The sequence below is a fragment of the Balearica regulorum genome, chromosome 5, assembly GCF_011004875.1.
Source record: "Balearica regulorum gibbericeps isolate bBalReg1 chromosome 5, bBalReg1.pri, whole genome shotgun sequence".
Taxonomy (NCBI): Eukaryota; Metazoa; Chordata; class Aves; order Gruiformes; family Gruidae; genus Balearica; species Balearica regulorum.
The window spans coordinates 61061645-61075003 of record NC_046188.1 but is presented as its reverse complement, the minus strand read 5'-3'; the positions used below and the strand labels follow the sequence as shown (position 1 = coordinate 61075003).

The 13359-nt window shown below is 38.3% G+C and overlaps 1 protein-coding gene across 10 annotated transcripts in view; it reads right to left on the bottom strand.

Moving 5' to 3' along the window:
• Positions 1 to 1376: 1376 nt before the first annotated feature.
• Positions 1377 to 13359, bottom strand: part of OVCH2 (ovochymase 2) — a 35157-nt gene continuing 23174 nt past the window's right edge. For 4 of the 10 annotated variants that reach the window (XM_075755228.1, XM_075755229.1, XM_075755227.1 and 1 more), the window contains 14 exons: positions 12632 to 12655; positions 11123 to 11213; positions 10883 to 11016; positions 10344 to 10484; positions 9211 to 9341; positions 8727 to 8820; positions 7783 to 7914; positions 7301 to 7381; positions 6480 to 6666; positions 4936 to 5005; positions 4178 to 4373; positions 3763 to 3914; positions 3261 to 3429; positions 1377 to 2845 (listed from right to left, as the gene is read on the bottom strand). In XM_075755228.1, the coding sequence (XP_075611343.1) occupies positions 2823 to 2845; positions 3261 to 3429; positions 3763 to 3914; positions 4178 to 4373; positions 4936 to 5005; positions 6480 to 6666; positions 7301 to 7381; positions 7783 to 7914; positions 8727 to 8820; positions 9211 to 9341; positions 10344 to 10484; positions 10883 to 11016; positions 11123 to 11213; positions 12632 to 12655 (1625 nt within the window). In that variant the 3' untranslated portion in view covers positions 1377 to 2822. Of the gene's footprint in view, positions 2846 to 3260; positions 3430 to 3762; positions 3915 to 4177; positions 4374 to 4935; positions 5006 to 6479; positions 6681 to 7300; positions 7382 to 7782; positions 7915 to 8726; positions 8821 to 9210; positions 9342 to 10343; positions 10485 to 10882; positions 11049 to 11122; positions 11214 to 12631; positions 12656 to 13359 lie in introns of those variants that run through there. The other 6 variants (XM_075755231.1, XR_012835808.1, XM_075755232.1 and 3 more) reach the window with 6 other exon arrangements.

Here is a 13359-nt window from a genome sequence, read left to right as displayed (position 1 = left end):
TTTCTGTGCATCCAATACATGACAGTAAACTGATTCCTAAATGAGAAAAAAACCTGCCCTTGTGCCACTTGTCCTCAAAAAAACACAAAGGAAAAAAGACTAGGGGGAAAGAGAAGAAAAATGGGAAGACCACATGAGAATATAGTTCTACAGTACCACCTAAATACTACAATTGTTCAGATCCTTTTGGGCAGGACTGCTCTGGAAGGAGAGTCAGGAAATACATGGCATGCATACCTCCAGGCAGAGTACATCTAAGGAAGGATACGATGCTGCTGTGCTGTCGCTCCTCTGGTTTCATCCGGGAGGTCACAGGAGCACAAGTAACTGAGAACAGTACGATGCAGTAAACCACTAGGCTGAAAAATACCTATATAGTCAGAACCCAGATTTCAGACAACAATAGTTTCCTCTTCTGTACTGTAGCCAGACATGCTTTAACGATAGATATATACTTTCTATTTTCTAATTAAGATCTTCCCGTTCCAACAAAAGTGACAAAAATGCTCTAATAACAACCCCTGCAAATGTTATCTAGGTGCATCATTGGTGATGTAGTTGGACTCCAGCATGCATGCATGCCCATGCACACATACAGAGCAGGACTACTGCTCCAGAGCTAAGCAGGAAGAATTATGGTCACAGATGCTCACGTTAACCAAAGGTCAGAACAAGATATTTTTGGACATAGACTTTTATTCTAAATATTTAGCATAGTGCCAATGAACAATGCAATGAACCTTCATTTGTTTCCATATAATATTACAAAGAAGATATTTTTACTTACATGTTAACAGAAGAAGGTTTATATACAGATTTTAAGATTGCATGGACCTGAGCCTACCTCAGACCTCAGGTAGGCTACTAGATATCTTACCATTTGACTGTAGGGTTCAAGAAAGCCTCATATAACTGTTAAGAATTAAAGTGGATTTCATATAAATTTTGTAAAAACTGAAATATAATTCCATTATGTAAACTCTATTGAAAGTAATTTATTTTTTTTTCAAATCAGATTTCTTTTGCATCGCAAAACAGTTCGCATTATTGCTAAAAGGTACTGGCAGCTTACAATCGACTAACAAGATGCAACAAACAAAAGCAAAACGACTACTCGTAAAACCATACAAAACAGAAACACAAAGGTCAACATCATGCAGTCAAGCAAAAAGTAACTACCCTAACAATCAAATAAAATACAAATAATTTTAGATAGTGTTCCTAGTATATTAAAGGAATTTTTTTAAGTGATGTCAATTTATCAGCATATAACCACTACATTCCATAGGGCTAGTACAGCTGATACCTGTAGTTCTCCCATCCCTTTTTTTTTCTGAACACACCTATTGATATCCCTACATTAGATTAATAAGCAGATAAAAACTTTACAGTTATTTTAAGTCATCTTGTTCTTGTTAAGCAAAACAGAATCATGACCAAGTGATTAGATGCATCTGCTCCCAGCACAGTTAAACCGATATTGTTAGCTAATAGCAACTTCCACCATAACTGCGCAATAATAGAGTTCCATAATGAAAAATTACAAAGGATATTTTCCCTCCATTGCTTTCCGATGATCTCTTCAAAGAGCTTATCAAAGACAGAACAAGCATACTCCATCAACAACACAGCTCAGCCTTAACACTTAATCTGAATTTGTCCATAGTCCTTCCACCATGAAGAATTTTCATACTTTTACAGAAAGCTCATGCTCCAGATTATTTTGTGGGCTTTTGCCTAAAACTTTACAGTAGAAAGAAGAAACTGATGAAAAGTATTTATCGTGTTCATTTGGGAATAAAGGTAGAGATTATTTTTTTTCCCCAGCTAAAGAATAAAATTATACGGGTAAAATAATCAGAAGTTTTAAAACTAAGTCACCCAAAAAGTAGGGTTACTGGCATCAAATGCATGTATGGGAAACACATCTCTAATGGTTTTTGCCATAAATGTCAACAGAAACCAAATGAGATATCTTAATTCCTTTCTAGTTATTTTCCAGACCACTGAGTCAAAGAGGATTACACTCAGGTTACCTATTGTACTATCATACTGATCTAGTTTCTAAACACTAAGACTGTGCACAGAACAGCCTGCAAAGCTAATTGGAGCCTGTCATCACAATTTCTTGTGTAAGCAGCCATTTGGTCATTAAACAAACTGCTATTTACAAGTAAATGTGCTCAGTTTGCAGTGTGTGGATTACACAGCAGCTCTTTAATTATATGTATAGATTAATGAGGATAGCCATCAGTTCTTGTGTGGTGCCACAGGCCATTGGCCAGTAACACTTGTCCTTTCAAACACTTCTATCTCCTTAAACAACACGCAATTTGTTAAAATAAGAATGACTATATTAAAGGTATCCTTTTCCCAGCAATTGGATTGATTCACATCACTAACGACTAGACAGTGTTCTACTGCCCCTCAGTGATGCACCACTACCGCCACTGGTCCTCTCAGAGCCAGAGGTAACACTCTCATTGACCTTGTTTCATCTCATTTCCACAGTATTTTTATGCTCTCCAGTACTACGTTCAAGGACATGCTTGGCATATGGTGGCTTATTTTCCCTCTCTTTTCTTCTCATATAGATTAACAAATTGTCAAAAGCCTGCAAGTAAATTGTGTCTGCCCCAAGCATACGTGTGTAAGGCCAAAGTCTCAATTCCAGTAAATCAGCAGTAAATTCACCAGGGTAAAAATCAGCTACTTTGGTGAACAGATTCCAGTCATGAACTAATGCTAATTTTGCTTTTAATGACATTTGTGCTTTGGAAATGTTTTACCATGCGGTCCATCAGAACTGCTCTTTTTGACAGTCACACCATGAAAATGGGGAGATCTACAAAAAGGAGAAAAAACCCAACAGGGTAAACTTTGCAAAGATCGTCAACAAAGGCAGTCTGTAAACTTCTCAAAGCACTCAGCTGTCGTGTCAGTTCATGCCTCCCTACCTCCTCCCAACCCTGAGAAATGAGGCAGCAAAGGAGCCGTAAGGAAAATACTATTCATCAACAACAGAAATACAATAGAAAGGATAATAATAATGCATCCAGTAGAAATGAGATTTTCGCTAGTGACTAGTGATTTAGATTCATCTGTTTCTGGGCATTCAGCTAGGCGTATTTTACACAGCCAAGATTTCAGAAAGTGCTGGACACCCAAATAAAAAAATGGCACCCTGGAAAAGGCCTCAAATTAAGCTATTTGCAATAGCAAAAAGGTTCATTTAATTTTATTTTATTTTTCATACATACCACTACTATTAACATTCTGCTTGATCCAGTCAACAAAAACACCAACATTTGTGTATACTCCTGGGTAGCTTTTCTTTCCACAGCCCAAGCCCCAGCTAGTGATTCCATGAAGAGTGTAAAATCCTGAGTTATCTTCTGAAGGACAAACTAATGGGCCACCAGAATCGCCCTGCACAAGAACAAAGGAATCTTGTTATGAGCTAACATCACTCCTTATCTTTTTAAGATATCAGTTCAGCTATGAGAGGTCCCAGCTGCTCATGTGTTTGGGCATTTCTGTTTTTAAAAGGCAGAGAAAGAAATAACCTTTGTTCAAGGCAAGTACCTCTCTTTTTGCAGTATGAGTAATTAAAATCCTATGATTAAGGAGTCTTTCGCTGTAAATCACCTACAGCTTGCTTGGAAGAAAACAGGTCTTAGTGAGGTTTTAACGGTCCCCTTTTCAGAACCTGTCTACCCAGACCCCAAGGATCAGAAGGCAAACGTGATGCGCGTAACTTACTGTGCATGAATCCTTGCCTTCTTCCAGAGGGAATCCAGCACAGATCATCCTCTGGCTCACTTTACTGGGAAGATTTATGTAATAGCTCTGACATGTGTCAAGCACCAGGATGGGGACTTCCAGCTGATGCAATTTTTTCCTCTTTCCTCTGTCTTGAAGTAAAAGACATCTCAGAAACCAGTAGAGGCATAAATTACTCTTCCCCTTTTCAAATGGTCTCAATCTAAATTACCTGATTTCTTTCCTCCCACCCATTTCCCTGCACATCTAGCTGAGCTTACACAAGTGAAAGCTTTCTAGCATGTCTGTTCTCCAGGAACTAATGTATAGACAGAATGAATGTTACAAGACAGAACGTAGTATTTAAAAAACAGCTACAGCATGCTCTACCTTCAAAATGGCAAAGACCACATACCTTCTTCATGTGCACCCCATCCTGTGACAACGCAAACCCTCGAGGGCTGAACCGCCTCCTCCTTGGCAGGGAGGCACACCGGGCGCACGTAGTGGTTGAATTCTAATGGCTCGGCAAGTTGCAGTAAGGCGATATCAGAGTCCATAGTGGTCTTGTTAAAACTTGGATGTATAATATACTGCTTTACCAGCCTTTTCTAGGAAAGCAAGGACATCGGCATTTTCTGAATGACTTAGGAATTTGAGTCTTTAAGTAACTTCAGGTTTTCAGGGCATATGTGAGATGACTTAGGAGGAGGAAACATTTAAAAGCAGCTGATCAAGTCACCAGCTTTCTTATATTAACAGGTCAAGATTATGCCTCTTGGATATGGATTAGGGAACATGCAGGAAACTCCATCCAGCAAGTGTGGGAAGAGTGTCTTGGAAAAACATTTGTCCAGTCTGAGCAAAGTGGAGAGTTATGCCCCAATTATTTCTGTCTTGGTAATAGTCACCAGGGAATTTAAAGACAATACACTCCTCACTCACACATCCTCCGGGATACTGAGCTTTGGAGTTCATTACTGGTGAAGGCACAGGTCTGTGCTGATACAATTTCTCTAACAGTCACACAAAAGCTGTTGCGTAAATGCAGATTAAGGTCAAAGTGCAGGCTGTTAGATTGCTGCATCATGAACAATTTGGGAGATGCATTTACATTAAAAACTATTTTGCAAGATTGAGTTATATTTTATTATTCAGCAGAACTTATAGTACCTGTCTGTATTCTTGCTCTGTAAGATCGTGAAGTCCTGTTACCACCATCCATAAGTCTCTGTATAGTTCCCTTTAAAAAAAAAAAAAAAGGTACATTCTCAGGATAGTATAACAGCGTTCTTGAAACCTGTGAATCTTAAATCCTCCCTCACCCAAAAAAGACACTAGAGCCCTATATATTCCTAGGCCAACAACTCCTGAGGCCCATACTCCCATACAAATGTGTGGAAATCTTCCCACTGACTTCTAGGGAGCATGAAATATTCTCATGATGAGGCAGTGGGACCTCTCAAACACATAACCAACTGAGAGAGTGGTCACTTTTATAAGCACTGCTGGTGTCTGATGCAGAACAAAAGGTCTGCATGGTCCACATCATCCAGGGACAGTGCTGGTCCCGATCTTCTTAATGAAGAAAATGAGTGAGCTCTAAAACATAACTACCCATCAAACAATATGAAGAAATGCAACAGAAACATTTCATTTCACCCTGCAGTTTCTAACTTTCTCATTCCCTGAAAACCTGACATAACTCCTTGATGAAATTAGTTGTGTAGAATCATTTATCCATGTATGCAAATTCTGATGTGATGGCAACGCGCAATAGAGAATTCCTCCTTAATACGACACTTAAAGCAGTACCTTCAACACAGCGCAACTAATGTTTAGAAACTTAGAAGCCAAATTACAAAATTCAAAACAGCACTTGCATTTCAGATCCCCAGTTTTGTGAGGGTAGGAAGAGAATCAAAGAAATGGGGAATATAGATGTCTAGGCAACTCTGGCATTCAGGGCTTTTGAAAGCTTACCCTCATTTTCAAGTAATTGCAAACTTTATTTGGTAACAGACCACAATACCTAATTATCAGCAATCCTGGGAAGATTTTAAAAATATTTTAATGACCCTAGGTATGTGAATTTTAAATTAACGTGGTTTTGATTAATTTGAAATTCAAAACAGTCAGTCAGGTAGTGTTCAGCCTAAGAGATGAATAAACAAACTGCATTTTAGAAAGTATTTTAAAGATTCTGACAGCAACACAGTCTAGCTTTTTGGTTCTTCTCAATAAGACAGAAAAATTCCCATGTAATCTGATTTAACAGATTCATAGGTTCTTAATAAGGGAACGGCATCAACCCTGTGCACAAAAGCCTCCTGTGTATCCTCCAAAATCTACACAAATTCAGTAATTTTGTAATAGGTTGATTCTACCTGGATGAAAACCTGCTCTGTAAATGGCTCAAGCACAAAGAAGTTACCTAAGAGTAAGTGATGGATGACGAGAGACTTGGTATCTTCTCATCTCTTTTGAAAACTGACCTGAATGAAAACCAAGCCTACAGAAGCAGGCTACTTAGGAAGTAAGTAGCCTCTGTGATCCTAATACGTGTGTGTGGAGCAAGAGAATCCTATGCCAATGTAAGCTGCAAGTAGGTGGTAACCGAAACTGTGCCAGCCACCCCAGGCAGAACGACCATGCTGCAGAGACGCACCATGCAATTACAGACATTCCCAGGGAAGGGTTCATTCCAGTGTACGTACTCAGAATTAAAGCAGTGAGCAGCTGTGACAACCCATTCTTTGGCAAGAACTGCTCCTCCACAGATATGTTCATCTGAAATTTGTATGCTGACCTGCCAAGGCCATGAGTACGGTACAGCTTCTTCACCTCCAATTATCCTACTGAAGATGAACCTGGGCTGATTTGAAGGCATTCCGCAAACATAATCTGAAACAGAATGTCTCAAGAAGTCTTTAGAGGTTAAGATTTGCAGAAGCAAAGAACAGCCCATTTAAGAGCTACCCCACAGCTCTCAAGCTTTCCCCCTCTGCTTTTTTGCTAAGTCTTTCAACTTCCCTCATTACAAAGGATCCAAATATTTAGAGATATCATGAGGATCTTGGCAAAAACAGAGCTTCACCAAGATGGAAAGCAACTGCTTGCCTTCAAAAGTTTTAGCCTCAAACCTACAATGAATATGGATTCATCCCATTCTCCATAAAGTACTAGAGGGGAAAAAGGGAAGTTCTAAAATGCTGGTTATTATTTTCAGCTACCCTGTACTTTTTGCAATTATTTTCACCAAAGCATGTAAGTGCAAACTGGCGTACAAGCTGAAATAATATCATTGCATTGCTGTACATGACTTAACAAGATGAAGGAAACAAGAAAAATTAGGTTCTGCTATTCTAAAGCCCAAGCATAGAAGTGTGAGTATTCATCTCTATTTCTTCAATATATCTTAATGACAAATTCTGGGACAACTGCATCCATTAAATATTTGGAGAAAACACCATTTAAATTACAGTCCAAAAGGTACTTCCCTATTCCCATGAAGAAAATATAACTCGGGTTGGCTTACCTGTTGTAACCTGTATTTCTTCTTCAGTCATATCCGTATCTTCAAATTCTTCTTCACTAGTTGAATCCAAAGTATCTAAATCTAGCAAATGAAAATAGCAAATGTGCTAGCAGGCTGTCTTGAGTGATATTTTTATTACAAAATCACTTTTATTTCTTTTATCATTTTTGTAGAAGGAATAGTTTTCTACAGTAGGGATCTGTGCTATTACTTCTTCACGTGGCAGTAAAGTGCCGTTTAAAATGCACCAAAGTACTCTTGTACAAAACAAAACTCTGAGTTTTTTGATAGATTCATTGTTTCTCTTCACCCACTCAGTAGGCCCTTTGTTTAATGCCTCAATAGGTTCACAATACATTTTTTCACTGAAACAATTTATGAGATGAGAATCTCCTAGAACAAAATAATTCTGAATAGCCAGATTCACTGAAGAGGCCTTTGTGCTGCCTCAAGGGGGCTGTTTCCCAAGTTACTTCTATTACCTGTTACATGAACAAAAGAGATTGTAGCTTTGAATCCTCCAAAGCGCTCTGTTTCATCAGAGTGGAAGACAACCAGCATCACAGCAGAGGAGCTTAGAACAGGTGCTGGTAGGGTAAATCCACAAGACTTAGCTAAAGATGAGAAAGCAAAGGTTCACTGCAGATTAACATGTACTTTTTCATCCTTATCTCTTTCAACAGTGGGTACTCAATATTCTGTGTATTCCAGCTCTCACACAGGAGAGTAAAACATAACTACACACAAGAGAGGAGTACAGAGAAGCAGACTGAGGCTGAAGGACTCTTCTATTATTCCTGTCATTCTGGCTTTGTTCAGTAATCATAAGAACAGGGAAACTCTTGCATTATTTCACAAGAGACTATTGCAGCACTCACGCTCACAGGCTGCCATTACATATAGAACACACTGGAAACTTGGTTTCCCCTGGTTGTGTTTCAGTACTAGCATGTGTTAGTGCTAATCTAAGCACCAACACTAGCAAGGGCTGAAATCGGTTGACTGGGATAGGTCTTTCTCATTCAATGTAAGCCAGGGGAATTTCCAGCAAGGTGGCAAGAATTACATGAATGCTCATCCGGAGTGAAGAACAACTGACTCTGAAAAGGAGACCTCTTGGGTGCTTTCTGTGCCTGATCATTACTATAAAACAAATTATTGTGTTATGCCCTTTTCTTCATTTACATGAATTCAGAACTGCATTTCATATAGAATTTAAATACACAAAACTGTTTTGTTCAATGTGGTTTTGCTTCTGTAACAGAAGCAGCAATACCTGCAAGTATTTTTCAAGGTACTGAAACTAGTACCTATAACATCACCTGAGATTACAGGCAAACTTGATTTCAGACTGTAAAACAGGGCTAGTGAGAGTCATAAAAGAAATAGGTCATCCCCAAAATACATCAAAAATCAAAAGTCAAACCAATTTCCTCCTCTTTTCCCACATCTTCATACACAGTCACTGCATCGTAAGAGCAATCTTCACTCTCTTCTACTTCAAAAGACTGGTATGTAAGCTTTAAATAAAAAATGAAAAATGAACCTTGTTAAATTCACAAGGAAAAATTCAAAGATCTCTAATAGGGTCTTTAGTATTCTCAACGATTCCTTTAGGGTTTGGTTTCTGTGACATTCAGACCTCTTACAAGTGATACACAGCATATTACATTTGCCAGAAGAATCTGTCATGATAAAATTTAAACCAGGAAATCCTATTTTTCTATAACCTAAAGGAGAAATCAAAACCTATCTGGCTTTTGGGATAGAAAGTGATTTCTTTTAACGGCATCCAGCAGCATTACTCAAGCTTATGTTGCTTGATTTGCTTGTCCTTAGCTGCATAACTTCTTGTTAAGTAAATGGTGCCCACTTCCATTCTGCAGACACAAGAAGGGTTCATATTATACCTTGATTACGTGGTCCTCTGGCGCACATATAATCCATTGACACTCTGCCATGTTGCTGTAGTGCTCTGGATAGTGCATACTTTGTAACACTCCTTCTTCAAAAAGGACAGCTAAGGACTCACAGCCGGAATCTGGAAATCCAGTAAAACAAAAGTGGAGTCACCATGATTTCCTATTAAATCATTCACAAAAGAAATTAAAAAAAAAATTAAATCCAGAAAAACTCTTGTGGTGCTTTCACACAGCTGAGAAAGAGAACAGGACAAGAGCAAGAAGCCAAATCCTTCAGCATGAAAAAGATGCAAAGAAAACTTGATTTGTTCCCAGGCAGAAGAGCAATTCAACCCACAACTGTAGCATTCCCCTTTGGCTACAGGCAGTGCACTGCAGGCGCAGGCACCTGTGTGGGGTGACAGAAGAGCAGGACACAGACATGTCAGAAGAATATTTGCCAACTTTCTTTGGAAATGAGAGTGGAGACATAAAACACAACCAGCAGATATGCCTTCCTGATGCACTATGCAGTGGCAAGGCCCCTCAGAGGAGATTCCTCCCTACACGCTGCTCTTACACTCTGCAAAGGAAAGAAGCTAGCAGGAAAAGCTGCAGAAACAGGAATGACAGGTGTCTGTTTGTAACTGAATTGTTCAGACTCAGCGGACAGCCCTTGGGCCTGCTCCCTAGTGACAGTGAACTGCTCTGCACAGCAAAAGAGAAAGCAATTCTCCACTATATATATATTTTAGCATTATCTGCTTCCCTCAGGGACCCTCCAGGAAAGCAGGCTTAGGACTAGCAAAGCGGCTTTCACCTGGAAATTTGGCTCATTTGACTAATCTTATTAATTAAATTTTAAAACATTCTGGAAGTAGAGAAGGAAATGAGATCTTGTATAAAGTGGATGGAGGAGAGGCAGTTAAAGGAGGGCTTCTCTCAACAGGATCTATCCTATCTCTTTCTGGCAGCCCAGTTTTTCCACAATGTTACAGGGCAGCGTAAGCACATTTACCTTGTTCATAACATCATCCACACAGAGAAATCATAGAAGCTTCCTCTGATTTATTTTCTCCTGCAAACATCTTCCGGCCACCACCCAAGAGTGCAGACAGGTATATTACTAGACTTAGGCTTACCAGGAAGAATATCTGGTGTAAGAGCTTTGTAGGTCATGGAAAAACCAGTTCCATAATCCTTGTTGTCAGAAACAAATTTCAGCCTTATACTATTGGAGCCAATCAAAACAGGTAATGGAAGATCTCCTCCACAGAATTTCCCTGAAATAATCACCATTTAAAGTCTTTAGTCACTTGAGAATACTTGCGTGCACCATTTTAAGTACTCAGCTACACAAATTTAAAGATTAAAAGAAAATTGCCTATCAATTCCTCTATATTTTCTATTAATCCATTAGCCCAAATAAAAGATGAACACTATTAAAAATTGAAAATCCTTGACACTAGCAAGTCATATGCTGACACAGATCCCTAGTGGGCATTTTCCGTTCTTTTCCCCTCCTACCCTCTTTGTCTTTTATTTTAGATCATATGTCACGATGTATTCATCATGGAAACATAAGTAAGATAATCAACTGCAACGTCCTCACTGGATGTACTGGCCATTAGAATGAGTGAGTGCACTGACAATTTCAAAGAGTAAGGGTACAGCAACTCACCAACAAGTCTGTCGTCTTTTGAATAGACTGATAAAGAATCATAGTCACAAAATGTTTCTGACTCTATATCAAAGTGAGAAAAACGAAGCAATATATAATTCCCTTCCGGTACAAAGAGAGTCCAAATGCACAATCTGGAAGAATAAATTAGTTCCTGTTCACAAAGCTGCAACAGAAAGAAAACAACTATGCTGGTACCAGGAATAGTTTTTGGGGAAAGACTGTGTTTTGTTTACTTACTGGTGGTTTTGATAGAACTCTTTGGTACTTCCAGGAAAATGTAATTCTCCTTCACTGCCAGGGAGTTTGCCATCCTTAATGCTACAAAATGCTGCATTGCAGAGTTAAAACAAAATGGGAGGAATCAGGTTTGACACATGTGATCATCTGACCAAAAAGCTCAAATATTCCAGAGAATATTGTGAGACTCAATATTGCTCAGCTGTACCTTCTTTCTGCTAGCAGACTGATGCTGGGTGTTCTATCTTCTCTCTTTCATTTGGAACTACAGTAAGTCAATTTTAAAACACATCGTGTGGGAGCAAAAATGAAGCACTGCTAGCATACTATCATATTTTATTGTAAGAATAGCACTGCTTGCTTTTTACCTTAAAGAAACTATTTGTTAAATGAGGATTTCAGTATAAATATTTTTCAGGGAGGAAAAATGCATACCTCAGGACATAAGAAAAGTGTTTGTTGCAGTCCATTTGTAATAACGTCCTTAGCTACATGACAGCAGGAGACTTTCGCAACAGTAAAATATGGTATTAAAGACACTTTAATCGAAGAAGCAGTAGTATTCCTCTCCAAGTAAGCGTCGCTAGAAGCACAATTACTTACAAAAACTATCTCCTCTTGCCTTTTCTTCTCCTTGCAAGGTAAGCCAGTAAGACATTTATCAACAAGTATGTATATGAAAACAAATTTAAGGAGTCATGTACTTATAAGATTATCTTACCTGATACTCCTAGGAAGACCAGTAAAAAATTTCAAGATTACACAAACAGCATGTAAATACCCAATTCTCACTCGCTGCAGCAAGTCTATACAAACTGATCATGTGCCCAAGCTCATTTACCGTCTGAGAAATCTCACTCTAGATCACTAAAATTAAAATTTTAAGATGTAGTTCGCAAGAGTTGTTTCTAGTATCTTTATGTGAACTTGTACCTATGTGAACAGAGTGTCCAACAAGAACACAAACATGGCAGAATCAAAGTAAGACTTCAACTTTAAAACGTTATGTTCAGGGTTGGGTTTCATGGCGGGGGTGTGCGTGGGGGTGTGTTTGCATTTCATTCATAGAAATAGACATCAGTCAAGTAGATAGATTCATCATACACCGTGCAAAAGTACTACTAATTTACCTCATACTTTCTATTTAGAATGCATATTTTTATACAGAATCAACTTCACTAACTAGATTTCATGCATTGCTTGAGGTTCTGTTCTACATTTTCTCCACTAATTTTATTTGCATTTCAATAAAAATATGGTTTTATATATGTAGCTGTCTTAAGGAAAAATTCTTTTTGAAGTCACCAGTGTGTAAGTACAACCCTACATAAGTAATCTTTTTTTACAGAACCAGGAGGAAAAAAGTATATATTTAAAGTATACATTTAAATGTGCTTTGATGAGTCAAGCTTCTTCACGTTTCTTCCTTCAGAGATTATATGTCAGACTATTTTGGAGGTCTTTTTATGCACTAACATATAGAAGATACTGAAAAAATATTGTACTCACCTGTGGAGCTTTTCATTTTCAGATCTAATAAGGGAGGGATAGGGAAGGAGGTGGAAAAAAGAAGAATAAATTACTGTAGTTTCACGTTCACAATGTAGGCTTTATTTTTATTCACGTGAAATGGTAATTTTATACAGGTAGCACAGAGGCAAATTCAAATGCTTCCTGGGGACATAGTGCCTACAATAAACTAGGCTTGCAATTAAAACAAAATTGCAAGTTCAGGCAATGCTGACTTTGGAATAAACAATTCTGGAGTAGCCACTTCTATAATTAATCCTACACTGAGAGGCCACTGCCAAGTCTGAGCAGCACAGTACTGTCTATCTACATACTTGTTGAGTAAATACTATACATTTTGGGTAAGGGTAGCAGAATCCAACTGCTAGCATCACATCAGGGACACAAAGACATTAAGCCTGACAGCAATTACAGTTAAGGTCTTTTGCACCAGTGTGACGGTATAAAAGAGCGAGTGAGCAAAACCTAATGAAATGCAATTGAGAATTGTGTTTTCATTTTACCTACCAAAGTGCTTTTTTGTTCACTGGAGCCATCACACTTTAATTACCACAATAGCTAATCATATTATTTTTTCCTAATAATAAAATGGGCCAAGCAGTAAATTCTTAATGAAAAGACTTTGTCTCTTTTTTTAAAAAAAAAAAAAACTGAAAAAGAAAATATTTTTCATAAGATAAACCCTCTTCATTTTTCTCTGACATTAT